At 43.3% G+C, this 16,389-nt stretch overlaps 1 protein-coding gene across 1 annotated transcript in view; it reads right to left on the reverse strand.

Annotated features, from left to right (window-relative positions):
- Positions 1-15,613, reverse strand: part of gpr179 (G protein-coupled receptor 179) — a 106,279-nt gene extending 90,666 nt beyond the window's left edge. Inside the window, exon 1 of the mRNA XM_041173788.1 lies at positions 14,775-15,613. Coding sequence (XP_041029722.1) covers positions 14,775-15,613 — 839 coding nt within the window. The remainder of the gene's footprint in view (positions 1-14,774) is intronic.
- Between the last annotated feature and the right edge of the window lie 776 nt (positions 15,614-16,389).

Raw genomic sequence — 16,389 nt, forward strand, 5'->3', positions numbered from 1 at the left:
CACCCAGTCCAGCAGTCTTTCCCCCTGCAACCCCCAACATTAAATATTTTTGAAAACAAAAATGTTCGTGTTAAAACTAACTCAAATTTTAATGCCCCTATCGTTTTTCTCCTTTCCAGAGCTGGATCTAGGAGATTAATCTTTAATTCCTGGAGGCTTCAGGTTAATACTGGAGAGTTGGCAACCCTTTCTATCATTAGCATATGCAAGACACCTCATGCATGTTTCAGGAAGTTTCCAGGAATCTCAAAATATCACCTGGACTAATAAAGGGTCTGACAGTTTTCAGGTGCAGTTTTGGCACCGGATTTAACACTGCAAAATTGGAGGATTTCGTGCAATTTTTGGCACAATTTCTACCCCATTCACAAGAGCAACTCACGTTGTCCTTTATTAAAACTGCAACCCAGACATCTTGACGCCTTTAATTAAAATTGGAATTTTAATTACACTATTAATTAGGAAACCAGTACAGGAATTTGTTTACAAATTTGACTGCATGTTAAAAAAATTGTCATTCAGAATGTGATCTATATAATTAATGTGAATCTAATAACGTACTAATTACAGAGAAAACAAATGAACACTTTTGGCAGAGGACTCAGAATGCTCTGCATAAATCTCCAGAACCACATCTCTCTCACATCATTTTCTGCTTCTCACCAGAGTATTTATTTATCTGAGGCGTATCAATTTTTGTTTCTGCTTTTTGGCAAATCAGTGTTGAAGGCCTTCACTTTCCCCAGGGTATAGTTCATTGGGCATTGACAACACTCCTGGAATCATGTCAGCAACAATGCGGTGTGTGCCAGCAAGCTATTTGACAATAAGGGGCATTACAGCTGAGCCCTGTCCTATCCTCACACAGTAGGTTCCAGAAGGGATCGTCAGAAATACTCACTTCCTCCACCACTGTGCACTTTGGCAGCAGTGTGAAGCATCTACAAGATGCACTGCAGCGACTTACCAAGGCTCCTTTGACAGCACCTTCCAAACCAACATCCTCACTTACCAAGTAGAACAAGGACAGCAGAAGAATGAAAACACCACCACCTGCAAGTTTGCATTTTGACTTTGAAATGTATCTTTGCTCCCCCTTCATTGCTGAATCAAAATCCTGGAACTCCCTCCCTAACAGCACTGTGGGTGTACCTACACCACATGGACTGCAGCGGTTCAAGAGGACGGCTCACCACCACCTTCTCAAGGCCATGGGCCTTGTCAACAACACTCACATCCAAATAATTATTCAGATCAATAAATTACAAAGCCCCACCATTAACTCTGGAGCCTCGTCTTTTATTTTGCTGCTTTATTATCTCACTATTATAATTTGCTTTTGCAATTAGTGTGAGACCAACCCCAGAAACTGTACTGAAGCAGCTGTCATGATGCACTAGTTTGTAAAGCCCAATGTCTTCCCTGAGAACTTGCTAAATTTACTTTATTACTATTGTCAGCAAGATGTCTAGGCTGCTCTGTCAGCCCTTTGTCAAAATTCAAATGTAATTGGTATTTGGCAGTGCAGAGGGCCCTGGCTGCAAGTGGCAAAGGACTGCAGTACAACAAGAGTGATTGACCCAGTGCCACCCTGTTGTACTAGATTCCAACCATAGTACATGCTCTTGCTATCTTTTGAACACCAACAGATGTCCTATAGTAGGTCAGAAGATATGTTGTTTTGTAAAGAATGGGAGATTTATGGTAGGTAATGCATAAGGTATTATTCTGTTGCTGAAGTGAAGCAGTGTGTTAGCCCCTTTAAGATCCTACATAAACTGGAGCTTATCTAAATCTGTACTGCCCATGTCCTAACTCGCATTAAGTCCCATTCAGCCATTATCCCTGTGCTCACTGATCTACATTGGCTCCCATTCTGGCAATGACTCAGTTTTAAAATTCTCATCCTTATTGCTAGGCCCTCCCCATCTCTGTAATCTTCTCAACCCCTACATCCCTCCGAGATATCTGTACTTCTCCAATTCTGGACTCATGCGCATCTACAATTTCCACTGCTTCACCATTGGTGGCCATGCCTTCAGCTGCCTGGGCCCTAAACTCTAAAATTTCCTCCCTAAACCTCTCTACCTCCCTCCCTCTCTGATCCATTGAGGCGCTCCTTGAAATCTACCCTTTTGACCAAGCTTTCGGTCTTAATGTTATTCTTATGTGGTCTGGTGTCAAAATTTGTCTCATAACACTCCTGTGGAGCACCTTGGGAAGTTTTATTTCATTAGTGTTGCTATATAAATGAAAATTGTTGTTATTACAAAGTTTAATTGCTGAGCCTTCCTAAGGTCATTTTAAGACTCATTGGTCCTATAGGCAGATTTTCAGGTTCATTGGAAGTCTTTCTTTGTACAAAAGCAAAATACTGCAATCTGAAATGAAACCAGAAAATGCTGGGAATACACAGCAGGTCAGGCAGCATCTGTGGAGAGAGAAAAGGATTTAACATTTCAGGTCATGATGACCTTCCATCAGAACTCAGTTTCCCTCTCTACAGATACTGCCCGACCTGCTGAGTATTTCCAGAATTTTCTGCTTTCTTTCTTTAAAATCCTTTAAATATGACACAGAAATTTACACATGTTAAAGAGTGGCCAGTGCATTTCAACACTTTTATATAACTCAAATATTGCCATCATATTTAACCCCATTATTATATGTATTATCTTATTATGACCCCAGAATAAGCAAGCATAATCCTAAAATTACAGCTTTTTAAGAGTGAAATCAGGAATTACTTCCTCATATAAAAGGTATTGGAAATCTGGAAAAACTGTAGTCGCTGGGGTCAATTTAAATATTTAAGACAGATCAATGCACTGCAGGAATTCACCAAGGCTCCTTAAACAGCACCTTCCAAACCCACGACCACTACCATCTAGAAGGACAAGAGCAGCAAATAGCTGGGAACACCACCACCTGGAAGTTCCTCTCCAAGTCACTCACCATCCTGACTTGGAAATATATTGCCGTTCCTTCACTGTCGCTGGGTCAAAATCCTGGAACTCCCTCCCTAACAGCACTGTGGGTGTACCTCTCCACATTGGAATGCAGCAGTTCAAGAAGGCAGCTCACCACCATCTTCTCAAGGGCAACTAGGGATGGGCAATAAATACTGGCCTAGCCAGCGAAGCCCACATCTCATGGATGAATAAAAAAATAGATCTTTTGTACAGTAAGGAGTTGAGGCACATATCAGCTATGATCTTAATACACACAAATACAGATATTGCAATGATATGAGCACATCTTTGATCATTATTTTAAATAAAACCATGAAACAAAAAATAATTTTTCTCCCAGAGTAATGATACACACTAACACCCAGATTAATTAGATGGGGTGAGCTGTGGGTGTGTGGTATAATGATTGTGAAGCTAAAATTATAAGTTAATATCAACCTACCATCTTGTTACAGTAACTGTGAAAGTAATATGTAAAAAATCCATAATTAAATCCATAAGAGCCAATAATAACACGAGAAAAGCCATTGGGATATCAATGTTTATCATTCTCCGAGCACTCCAACTTTCTCATTATAACGTCGGAATGTCCCTAATGTTTTTGTTTCCACTTTAGCAAAGAAGAGTTTCCTTTTATTTATTTGAAATTTATACTTAATTAAAGATGATCCCTATTTCTCCCACCATTTTGGCCCAATTTGAAATGTATAGAATGAGTTACCAACTGAGGTTGTGAAAGGTGCTGTTAAAATGAAAACCTTCCTTCCAAATAGCTCTCAATCTATGCTCACCTTAGAAGACTGGTCCCTTGGAAATGTTCCTAAGAAGCTGAGCATGTGTGTAGCAGCCTGGCAAGTACAGAACAGGCACAGTCCTTGTTCCAGGTTGTATACCTCACACGTGTGGCCACACAAAACAATTAAAGATTAGCGCATCGAAATAATCAGGTCGCACAAATCAAAGAAAATTTGGAGGGATTATTGCTGCATGAGTACCTTCACCACAGAAATTGTCCAAGAAATCAGCTCACTGCCACCTTCTAAAGGGCAATTAGGGATAAATGCAGGCCTTGTTAGCGATGTCCACATCCCATGAATGAATTCAAAACTATTGAAAGAGAAGGGAACACTCCTTGTGCCCACAGCAGCATTCATCCCTCAAATAACATTCAATGGATCCACTAGCCATTTGTCACATTGCTGTTTTGTGAGATCTTGCTGTGTTCAAAACTGACTCTCATGTTTCCTGCATAACCACAGTGACTAGACTCTGAAATTAATTGATGTGAAAATCCATGATTCCTTTCTCAGACGTGCAATAAGCAGATATAGAGTACAAGTTTTTCTTTATTTTAAAATAAGTAATCTGAGGATAAATAGCCTTTATATCACAGTGTTGACGTGATAATATTAAGTCCATACAGTAGCACTTTTTTCACTGACTGGCTTGATTAAATAGCTATTTATTGCATGCACTCAATTACTCCAAACGGCAGCTGCTTAGTAATGTAATTGCACGTTGAAACTCCAACAGCAAGGTAATAACAGGCAATAGATGAAAAGAAATACTTGCATTTCTATAGCACCTTTCACAAACTCAGGACATCCCAAAGCATTTTACAATGAAACTCTTTTCAAGTGCAGCCACTGCGGTAATGTGGGAAATGTGGCAGGCAATTTGTGCACAGCAAGCTCCCACAGACCGCAATGCGATAATGACCAGAAAATTTATCTGAATTACATTGGTTGAGGGTAAATACTGGCCCAGGACACTGGGACTATCTCTCCTGTTGTTCTTCAAGATAGTGCCATGAAATCCATTATTCCCACCTGAGAGAGCAGAAAGGGCCTCAGTTTGACGCCTCATCTGAAAGACAGAATATTTAATAGCGCAGTAACTCCCCAGGACCGTACTGGGTGTGTCAGCCTTGATGTTGTCCTTAAGTCAGTGCAGTAGGACTTGAAATCACAGCCGACTTACTCAGAGGCAAGTGTGCTACTGACTGGGCCACAGCTGACATGTTAACTGCTACAAATAGATGCTCCATTTGCAATAGCAAGCCTTGGTTAGACTCTGTTACAATGGTGGTTCGAAGTTGTCAATGGAGGTGAGTGAAACGTGAGGTTGGAGGTGCACTCCTCTCTAGATCCCTTGCCACATTCAAACCTGGAGATACTGAATTTGGGAATGGGAAGGTGCAGGTGGTTGTTGTTTTGCTAACTTTGGTCATAGATTTGTGGAATGAGCTATCAGGAAGCGTTACTGAAATAGACCAAGTAAAGGGCACGGCTGGAACTGTTGGCACTGTCAAGACTTTGGAGAGGGTACAGAGGAGATTTACTAGAGCGGTACCAGGGATGAGGGACTGCAGTTATGTGGAGAGGCTGGAGAAACTGGGGTTGCTGTCCTTCAAGCAGAGATGGTTCAGGGGAGATTTCATAAGAGGTTTTCAAACTTATATAGGGTTTTGATAGAGTAAATTGGGATAACTGTTTTCCACTGGCATGAGGGTCGGTAACCAGAGGAAACAAATTTAAGATGCTTGGTAAAAAAGCCTGAGGAGAGATGAGGAAAATTATTTTTACATAGTGAGTTGTTAGGTTGTAGAATACACTTCCTGAGTGGTGGTTATAGCAGATTTAATCATAACTTTTCGAAGGGTGTTCAAATATACTTGAAAGGATAAATTTGCAGGACTATTGGAAAAGACTAGGGCATAGGACTCATAATAGCTCTCTCAAAGAGCTGGCACAGGCACAATGGGCTGAATGGCTTCCTTCTCTGCTATATGATTCTATGATTCGATACTTGGAGCTGCTATAAGATAGCTGTGAGTTCCAGCTCCAACGAAGAGCATAGTTTCACATGACATTGATTAGTCAACTGAGAATCCTAGTCTGCTTCATTTCCTTGTGCATCACATTAACATTTTAGCAGTTGTATGTGTGCCACACTCAAACATAATGCAATAATCCATTCTTATTCATCAGCAACAGGCTAATCAAATTCAAAGACAAATAAATAAACCTCAAGGAACTGACAAATTGCCTTCATAAATTTGAATATGATTGAATTTTTCATGGGGCAGGATTTTTAGCTCGTCAGGCGGGCGACCCGACTGAGCGTGAAATGATGCGCGATGATGTCAGCCGAATGTGCCAACGTCAATGCGCAGTCGCGCGATAGTTCAGTCGGTGGGTGTGCATCAGAGCTGGCAGTGCGTCCACCGACAATTAAAAGACCTATTAAGACATTAAGGCATCAATTGTGCTGAATTTTTCACTGCCCATTCAACCTCACGGCTGTCGGGCAGGTGAAAGGGCCAAGCAGCCTCTGCAGTTTTTTGGAAACCTCATCCACGGGCGGGGTGAGTTTTCCAAAATCAAATACAAATGAAATAAGAACTTTAATTTTTAATTAAAAACATGTCCCTGCTCACGTGATACATGGGGGGACGTGTTTCATTCATTTTTTGTGCTGTTTAATCATTTTTTCCAATATATTCTTCATTCTATATTATTCAGCCCTCTTTCGTGCTCATGCATGAAGTTTGTGTTAGGTCTGCTCACCCTCTACCCCCTGCCTGCACAGGCAGCACTCAGCGCTGCCACCCACATATCACCCTGGCCGGGTCTTTTAATTGGCCTGCCCGCGTAAAATCGTGGAGCGCTGACGATCATGGGCGGTGGGCAGCTTCCCGACCATCCCCACTCACCCCCACCGATCTCGCACGCCAAGGGCAAAATTCTGCCCATAGAATACTTCGCTTGACACAAGTGACTTTCATTTACACCAGAGATATTTTATATTAATTCATTTCTTTCAAGGGTTTTTGTGCTCATCAAGGGGAAGCATAGAACACCTTTCATTTCGTGCCCCCTAATCTCTGCATCAAGCACTCCCAGGCAATGAAGAGCACAGTTAGATGTAGAGTAAAGCCCCCTCTACTCTGCCTCAGCTCCAGACTGAACATGTTGTGCCCTACAAATCCACTGTGACATTTTGCACACCAGAATGCATTTTTTATTCATTTACGAGGTGTGGCCATCGCTGGCTGGGCCAGCATTTATTGTTGATCCCTAGTTGCCCTTGAGAAGGTGGTGGTGAGCTGCCTTCTGGAACCGCTGCAGTCCATGTGCTGTAGGTACATCCACAGCGCTGTTAGGGAGGGAGTTCCAGGATTTTGACCCAGTGACAGTGAAGGAACTGCCGATATATTTCCAAGTCAGGATGGTGAGTGGTTTGAAGTGAGTGTCATGATAATAGTCGATTGCATTAATGGACTCCAGTATTAGATACAATACTGTACTCTGTACCAGATAGAGGGTCACCTGACCTGGGAGTTAAAGGTCAGATAGTACATGCTGGAGCCTGTCCTGATAGAATTCAGTTACTGCAGATATATGTTCATGTTAGGAAAATGTGTCATCAATAAAGTTAGTTCAGCTTCAATGTTGATGGCCTACATGCATCACTGAAACAAAAAACAAGACAGAGGGAAACTTATAGGTGGTGATATTCCCTTGTATCTGCTGCCCTTGTCCTTCTAGGTGGTAGTGGTTGTGGGTTTGGAAGGTGCTGTCTAAGGAGCCTTGGTGAATTTCTGCAGCAAATCTTGAGGATGGTACACACTTCTACTACTGTTGACCTGCTCTTGTAGCCACAGTATTTATATGGCTAGTCCAGTTCAGTTTCTGGTCAATGGTAACCCCCAGGATGTTGATAGAGGGGGATTCAGTAATGGTAATGCCATTGAATATCAAGGGATGGTGGCTGGATTCTCTCTTGTTGGAGATGGTCATTGCCTGGCAGTTGTGTGGTGTGAATGTTACTTGCCATTTGTCAGCCCAAGCCTGGATATTGTCCAGGTCTTGCTGCATTTGGACTTGGACTGCTTCAATTTCTGAGGAGTCGTGAATGGTGCTGAATATTGTGCAATCATCAGCGAACATCCCCATTTCTGACCTTATAGAGCCAAAGGGATGGAAGGAAGGTCATTGATGAAGCAGCTGAAGATGGTTGGGCTGAGGACACTACCCTGAGGAACTCCTGCAGTGATGTCCTGGAACTGAGATAATTGACCTCCAACAACCACAACTATCTTCCTTTGTCCTAGGTATGACTCTAAACAGGGGAGAGTTTTCCCGCTGATTCCCATTGACTCCAGTTTTGCTAGGGCTCCTTGATGCCACACTCGGTCAAGTGCGGCCTTGATGTCAAGGGCAGTCACTCTCACCTCACTTCTGGAGCTCAGCTCTTTTGTCCATGTTTGAATAAAGGCTGTAATGGAGTCTGAGTGGCCCTGGCAGAACCCAAACTGAGCGTCAGTGAGCAGGTTATTGCTAAACAAGTGTTGTTTGATAGCACTGTCGATGACCCCTTCTATCACCACTGATGATCAAGAGTAGACTGATGGGGTGGCAATTGGCTGGTTGGATTTGTCCTTTTTCTACACAGGACATACCTGGGCAATTTTCCACATAGTCAGGTAGATGCCAGTGTTGTAGCTGTACTGGAACAGCTTGGCTAGCAGCATGGCAAGTTCTGGAGCACAGCTTGGGGAGAGATAGTGATGTAGTGGTAATGTTACTGGCCCTAAAATCCAGGCTAATGCGCTGAAGACATCGGTTAAAATCCCATCATAGCAGCTGGTGGAATTTAGATTCAGTTAATAAATCTGGAATTAAAAGCTAGTCTTAGTAATGGTGACCATGAAGCTATCATTTTTTGTTGTTTAAAAACCCATCTAGTTGACTAATGTCCTTTAGGGAAGGAAATCTCCCATTCTTACCTGGTCAGGCCTACATGTGACACCAGACCCTTAGCAATGTGGTTGACTCTTAATTGCCTTTTGAAATGGCCGAGCAAGCCACTCAGTTCAAAGTTAATTAAGGGATGGGTGGCATCCACATCTCATGAAAGCCTAAAGGAAAAAAAAAGTTCTGTGCTGTGTTTGTTAGGAACTAGTTTGTAACACCAAAAAACTGATCCTGTCAGCTACTGGGTAAGTGAAGAGAACTTCCTCCCTAGGTTATGTTGGGCTCAGAAGTGAAAGTTGGGAACTGACCCTTTTTTTCCCTTCAAATCAGCTGATTTCCCGCATGTGAACAATACAATAACTTGCGTTACACCTTTAACATAAGAAAGCACCCCAAGGCATTACATAGGAGCATAATCAGACAAAAATTGACACTGAGCCAAAGGTGGTGACAATGGGACAGGTGAGGTAGGTTTTAATGAGTGTCTTAAAGGAGGAGAGAGGGGCGCAGTGGTCAGGGAGGGAAGATGGCTGAAGGTATGGCCACCAATGGTGGGGCAGAATTCAATGAAAAGGTGAGGTCACAGCCCAGTCATTGTTGAGTCAGCTCTAGGAATCAGGCCACTCGATTTTAAAATTTATTTTGATCTTAACAGTTAAGATTCATTTGTCAGGTTGACAATGGTGGAAAGACAATGGTGAACAGATTCTGCCTGAATGCTCTTGTTGACTCACTTCTCTCTGATGAATCAGTCTGCTTTGTTTTCTCGTGCAATCCACTGATGTTTATAATAATAGACATTTGCTGCGTGGAAAGAGAGCATTCGGCCCATCATGTCTGTGCCAGCTCGTTACAAGAGTATGTCCAAACACAAAGAGAAAGGGCTTGGATATATTGAAGGTAACTGAAATTTAAATTAACTTCAGTTGTGGTGGTACCGGAGATTAGTTGGATGTGAGTTTGTATTAAATTCCCACTCAGTAAATCTCGATTGTTGCTTGTGCGATCAGATTGGCAATGCTGAGCAGAGGGTAAAAACAAGATCGCACCCCATTTCCTCACCAAATCCCACCCCCTCACCTTGACAGGATGGAAGGAAAATCAGAGTATGAGCCACCAACTTAGGCCTCTCCATATCATATATGCTCACATCGAATTACACTGATTAAGTAGAATTTTACTGCGTGGAAACAGCTTCAACTAGTCCATGCCATTGTTTATGAACCACCGCAGCATCCTCCCACTTTACATTTTCCCCTTGTCAACATATCCGCTGATCTCTTTCAGCCTCATGTACTTACCTACCTTCCCCTCACCCGAGCAACACCAATGACCCATCTCTGCCCTGTGCCATGTTGGTTGACATTTTGGGATATAGCATATGAATAATTTGAGATACTACATGTTGGTGAGTGTAGCGTGCTAGGGAGGAACAGGTGACTTTAGATCTTTGATTCCCAAATCTCTCCACCACTGGAGTTTCCATCACTTATGTCTGGGTCTGGTCTAGACTCATTGATAGAAATTGATCACTGTGTTTAGTCAACAACTCCATTATCGTTGCATCATGTGACCACATGGATGGTAGGAAGCAAACTAGAATGGACCTTGAAATAAAAACAGAAAATGCTGGAAAAACTCAGCAAGCCTGGCAGCATCTGTGGAGAGAGAAACAAAGTTACCGTTTCGAGTCCGTATGTCAGGATGGTTCCCTGACATGTTCCCAGGGTAGCCAGGAAACAGATTGGATGTCAGCTGATCGGAAGCATGCAGCCAATTTGCATGCTTAAGGATGCCGTTAGGGGCTATTATTCAGAGCACTCTCCTGGTGTTTTGGCAGTGGCAGAGCCGTCCACTGCCGCATGTGGAGACTGACGATTTAATGGAGATGGTCACCCCATGGCAGACTGGGGGGGATCAGAGCAAGCGGCTCCATCCCCCAAAGAGGGGGCTGCACCTGTGGCTTAAACACTGCTGCTGGAAGGGTTTCCCTCCTCTCCGGGACCTGCCTGTTTAACCCCCACAAATTTTTACTTTAAATTTATGCCTCCATATTGAGGCGCCCTTGCGGTCTCTGACCTACCTCAGCGGTGCCCACCATTCCTAACGGGGCTGCCAAGGCCCTAGTGCTGGTAACGCTCTGACTGGACTGCCATAACTGGGATCCTGCCCTCCATCCTTCGTAGAAAGCCAAATGCAAAAGTGACCGATTGGGAGGCCTCCTCTAGTAAGATAGCTCTGCTGGTCTGGCTCCCAGCGAGTGTGGGCTCAGGGACTCCATTTCGCCCCAGCATCAGAGTCTCAAAACCCATGGGAAAATGCTGCCCAAAATCTCAACATGACAATTGTGAAATTAAATTGGTTCGCTAATGTCCTTTAGGGAAGGAAATCTGTCACCTCTGCAACATGGCGTGCCTGTAGTTAATTCTTAATGCATTTGGAGGTGGCCTCACAAGGTAATCAGTTTTCAATGCAAATGGAACAAAGAGAAAGGAGGGGAAATTGGAGATGGAAGGAATGTTTTCAAAATGATTAGACTGCCAGAGCTGCAGCAGGAATATTGTGAGACATGTTAAGAGACTCTGGGATGTTAACCATGATGCTTAAAATGAAAGCAACGTAGAGATGCTTTTCTCGAAGGAACAGAGACCCTTTCTCTCCCACACAGAATGAAAAAAATTGCAGAATTACTACCTGAGGGACTTAGTTCTGCCAGCTCATATATCTGAACAATTATTAATTTCACCTCTGAAAACGAACAATGAACTTGGCAGCAATTATAGCAATTGCATTAATTAAATATAAAAATTACTTTGATGTGAGAGTGGATGATTCATCTGTTTATAGATAGGTTGACGCCTGGAGTGACAGTTCAGCATCACACCCACACACAGTTCTTACCGTTCTGTCTATTATGGAATAGAAAAAGATCAGTGGATGCACAGCCTTCCCAGATGAAGAGCACACACAGGACCAAACCTGCAAACTGAGTGAATATATCATTTAAATTTAAGTCTCATAGAATCATAGAGTGATTACAGCACAGGATACCATTCAACCTATCGGGTCCATGCTGGCTCTCCAGAGAGCAATCCGGTCAGTCCCATTCCTCCATTCTATCGCTGTCGCCTTGCAGGTTTGTTTCCTTCATGTGCCCTTCCAATTTTCTTTTGAAATCATTGATCGTCTCTGCTTCCACCACCCTCGTAGGCAGCAAGTTGCAAGTCATTAACGTTTGCTGTTTAGGAAATTTCTTCCTCACATCCCCCTGCATCTCTTGCTCAAAACCTTAAATCCGTGTCCCCTAGCCCTTGTACCATCAGCTAATTGGAACAGCTTTTCCTTGTCTACCTTATCTAAACCTGTCAGAATCTTGTACACCTCGATTAGATTTCCCCTCAAAGTTCTTTGCTTCAAGGAGAATAACTCCAACTTTCTCCAACCTAACCTTGTGGCTCAGTTCCCTCATCCTGTTAAATTCTCCTGTTTCGATGTGCTTTTTGGAGTTTGAGACCTCTCCATTTCTCTTCATATCATGTAGCAGTTTTTGAAAACAAAGATAAAAGCAGAAAATGCTGGAAACATTCAGCAGGTCTGGCAGCATATGTGGGGAGAGGATGATAGGGTTAACGTTTTGCGTTGGTGGCTTTTGGTCCTGAGTGCTTCTGGAATCTTTTGTTTTTATTTCTGATTTCCAGGATCTGTGCTTTTTGGGAGTTAAAGGGTTAAATCAGGAGGACAGGTTGGATAAATCTGGATTGCATCCCCTTGAATTAAACAGGTTGATGGGTGATTGAATTGAGCTGTTTAAGATGTTAAAAGGATTTGATAGGGTAGATATGGAAAAACGATTTCCTTGAGTGGGGGAATCAAAAATAAGGGTCATGTCTTAAAATTAGAGTTGGGTCATTCAGGAATGAAGTCGAAAAGCACTTTTCATACCAAAGATGGTAGAAATTTGGAATTCTTTTCCCTCCTCACCCACTGCCCTTTGCAAAGGGCTATGATTCACAGAATGGTTACAACACAGAAGGAGGCCTTTCAGCCGATCGTGTTGGTGCTGGCTCTCTGCAAAAGAAAGTCACCTCGTCCTACTCCCCTGCCTTTTCACTGTAGCCCTACAAATTCTTTTCAGATAATTATTCAATTCTCTTTCGAATGCCTCAATTGAATCTGCCTCTACCACACTCTCAGGCAGTGCGTTCCAGATCCTAACCACTTGCTGCATAAAAAGATTTTTCTCATGCCATTGTTACTTCTTTTGCCAATCACTTTATTTTTGTACCCTCTTATTCTCGATCCTTCCACCAACGGGAGCAGTTTCTCCATAACTACATTGTCCAGACCCTCCTCGTGATTTTGAACACCTCAATCAAATCTGCTCTTCTCCAAGCAGAGCAGCCTCAGTTTCTCCGACCTGTCCACATAGTGGAAGTTCTTCGTCCCTGCAACCATTCTTGCGAATCTTTGCGTCACCCTCTCTAATAACTTCAAATCCTTCCTAAAATCTGGAGCCCAGAACTGGACACAAGACTCCAGTTAAGGCCAAATGAACTGATTCAAATTCAGGCAGAGGTGGGATTGAAATCCAAGCCTCCTCAAACACTGGAGACTAATCCAGTGCCATAGATCACTCAGTCAGACTCTGACATGAAAGTGGAGCTCCATTAAAATGTTCAAAACTCTGATGACAGGTTTCTGTCTGGTAAGGATATCAAGGGATGTGGATCAAATGCTTCCAAAGGTGATACAGATCAACCATAGTCTAACTAAATGAGGGAACCGACTCAAGTGATTGAATGGCCTTTTCTTGGGCCTATTTCTAGGCACTATTTTGCTTTCAAGTTTTTTTTTTAAGTGGCAAATCTTTTTGTAGGGAGGGGCTGGACAGAAGAGATAATTTTCATCATAGTGACATCATGGTGATGAGAGGGGCATCAGGATACACATCAGGCATTCTGTGTTACCCCACTGCGAGAGGCACAAAGCTCTGCCACACACTTTTCCTGAAGACTCTTTAAAATTAAAAGCAAAATACCGAGGATGCTGGAAATATGAAATAAAAAGAGAAAAGGCGGGAAATACTCAGCAGGTCTGGCAGTGCCTGTGGAGAGGGAAAAACCGAGTTAACATCTCAGTTCTGATGAAAGGTCACAGACCTGAAATGTTAACTCTCCTTCTTGACAGATGCTGCCAGACCTGCCAAATATTTCCAGCTTTTTCGGGTTTTAATCTCTTTAGGACACCCAGACAATACACTTTACACTCTACATGGTTCCTTGCTTGGAAGGAGGAAGAGGAGAATGAATGTGAAGCAGGGCGATGGACCGTCTGCTCTCTCTCTCTCTCTCTCTCTCTCAATGTCTATTAAATGAGCAGGATGAGGCAGGTTAAAGTTATCAGGGAACCAGTCACATCCCTGTTTTTCCCCAAAGATTAGTTCAAAGTAGAACTACATTAGCATGGAAGTGGAGATATAAATGTATTATTCAATAGAATTCTGAACGTTATGAAGGGCTTAGATTTTGAGAATGCAGCAATTTACTCAGCTTTTGCGCCTGTTTAATATTTGCCCTTATTTGGAGTGGTAGTGGGAATGTGGAAGTCTCCACGTTTCGGGATACGAAAATCAACTCGACCTGAAACCGATAGGGTTGCCACCGAGTCCAGTGGTGTATTTCGCAAGAATGTTTCCGGCTTGACACATTCTTGGGGCTGTGTGTGTAACAAATTTAACCGTCACCTTAGACATGGAAGGAAGGAGAAAGAAGATGGAGGGAGGGAGAAAAGCAGTGCAGGAAGAGAAAGAAGAAAGTTTAAGAGAGGAAGAGTGAAACTAAAACTGAAGCGAAAGATACAACCTGAATTAGAACCGTTTTAAATCCAGTCTCCAGCCTGATCAAAATTTAAGAAAACGAATGTCAAATATTTCTGTTAGTCTGAGCTGAGTTTTTACGATTCTCGGTTGATGGTCGTATGTACTGAACGGATTACGTAGATTTAATTTAACAGAAATCACGTCAAGAAATGTTGTTAAACTTACTTAAACTCGGGACTGAGGTCGGGCTTCAGTCCATAGAATGAAGAAGACAAGGTCATCATCCATTTGGGGATGAATTTATAATCTTCACAATCTAAGAACGGGCTGGACCATTTAATATGGCCTTTATCAATCATGTAACTGTCCCCTTGGCCCCACTTCGGGGTATCCAGTGTTTTCAGGTCGTTGTTTAAGATCCTCTTGTTGAGATAAGGCGTCCTTTGGTGTTTCATCTCATTGAACCACTCGTTGTCCACAGTCTGGTTCTCCAGGTAATCCGAGCTGGAGGAGAGCTCCCGCAGGTAGATCTCATCCTCTTGTTTGGTTGCCTGGAGCACCAGCTGGGATTTGGAAGGTATGGTCGGTACATCGAGAATCAGCACCGCCCTGAAGATCTTGGCATCTCCTTCAACGATGCTCCTCACTAAGGCATGGTACCACTCAATATCCTCCTTAACACTAGACTCCCGAATGTCATTGGTCTGAAAGACTAAATTGAGGAAATTGGTGGCGTGTATCATTGTGTCTATGGCCCCGTGAACCAACGAATGGAGGCTCACGGCTGGATCTCCATTCACGCCTCTGATCTCTACCCGTCTTGTGCAGTTCACTCGCACCAGCTTGGAGGCATCGCCAGAGTAGAGGAAATAAGTGGCAGCTTCCGATGTCTCTGGGTCTGGTTTGTCCAACCTGCCTTCTGGAGACATGACCAGCATGGAGACCTGTGACCCATTCCACACCCGGGAGAGGCCAGGCTTCGGCTTACTCCTGAGGCTTTGAAAACCCCCGAACCCGCCAAAGACTCCGATGTGGAGCAAGAGAATCACTCGCAGCACAGACATGGCCAGACGATGATGATGCATGTGACTCCTTCCCGCTCAGGGCTCTAGTCCAATCTGCCAAATCTGTGGAAAGCGACCCACCGCCAGCAAGAGGCATTTAAATGATTTGTTAACTCCTGCGGCCACAGTTCATGCTGGCCCCAAGTCTTGCTGCTGGGGCGGGGGTGTGCCAGGTACAAACCCGTCCGCCTCCTGTTCCAGTGCAGCACATAGACGATCGAATGATGTTGCTGTGCTCCTGAAGCCCAGATTCAGCCTCCCTCCTACTTCCAGGGCTTCAGTTTTCAGATCAGGACGGATGGAGCCCTCCGCTTTTAGAGTCTCACATCTCCTAATGTCAAGCCTTTTAATCGAACCACATTTCAGGAGAATGTTAAAAATAGCCCAGGCATTAGAAAAAAAAAACAATTGGGAAAGACCATTTCAATAGGGGCAGTCTGGTTTTTTTTTAAAAAAAGAAAAAATCTCCACATTTTTCATTCTCAAATAGTGCATCCTCGGTGATGAAAGCAAATCGCTCACCATGGCAACGGGGGACATGAAATAAACATGCATGACCCATTCATGAGCAGCAGAGACCAGGTGATTGGAATTTACCAGGTTGTGTCTGTCAGTAAAAACACATCAGAATGTAAACCCTGCACCCGGCTCTCACTGTGAACTGCAGAACCTGAACACTGGCTCCAATCAATCACAATCTCTGAGCCTGTATTTACATAATTTACAGATCTAAAAAAGCTAGGGTTTATTCCCTTTAGAATTTAGCTGCATCCCCG

The sequence above is a fragment of the Carcharodon carcharias genome, chromosome 23 (genome assembly GCF_017639515.1).
Source record: "Carcharodon carcharias isolate sCarCar2 chromosome 23, sCarCar2.pri, whole genome shotgun sequence".
In the NCBI taxonomy this organism is placed as follows: domain Eukaryota; kingdom Metazoa; phylum Chordata; class Chondrichthyes; order Lamniformes; family Lamnidae; genus Carcharodon; species Carcharodon carcharias.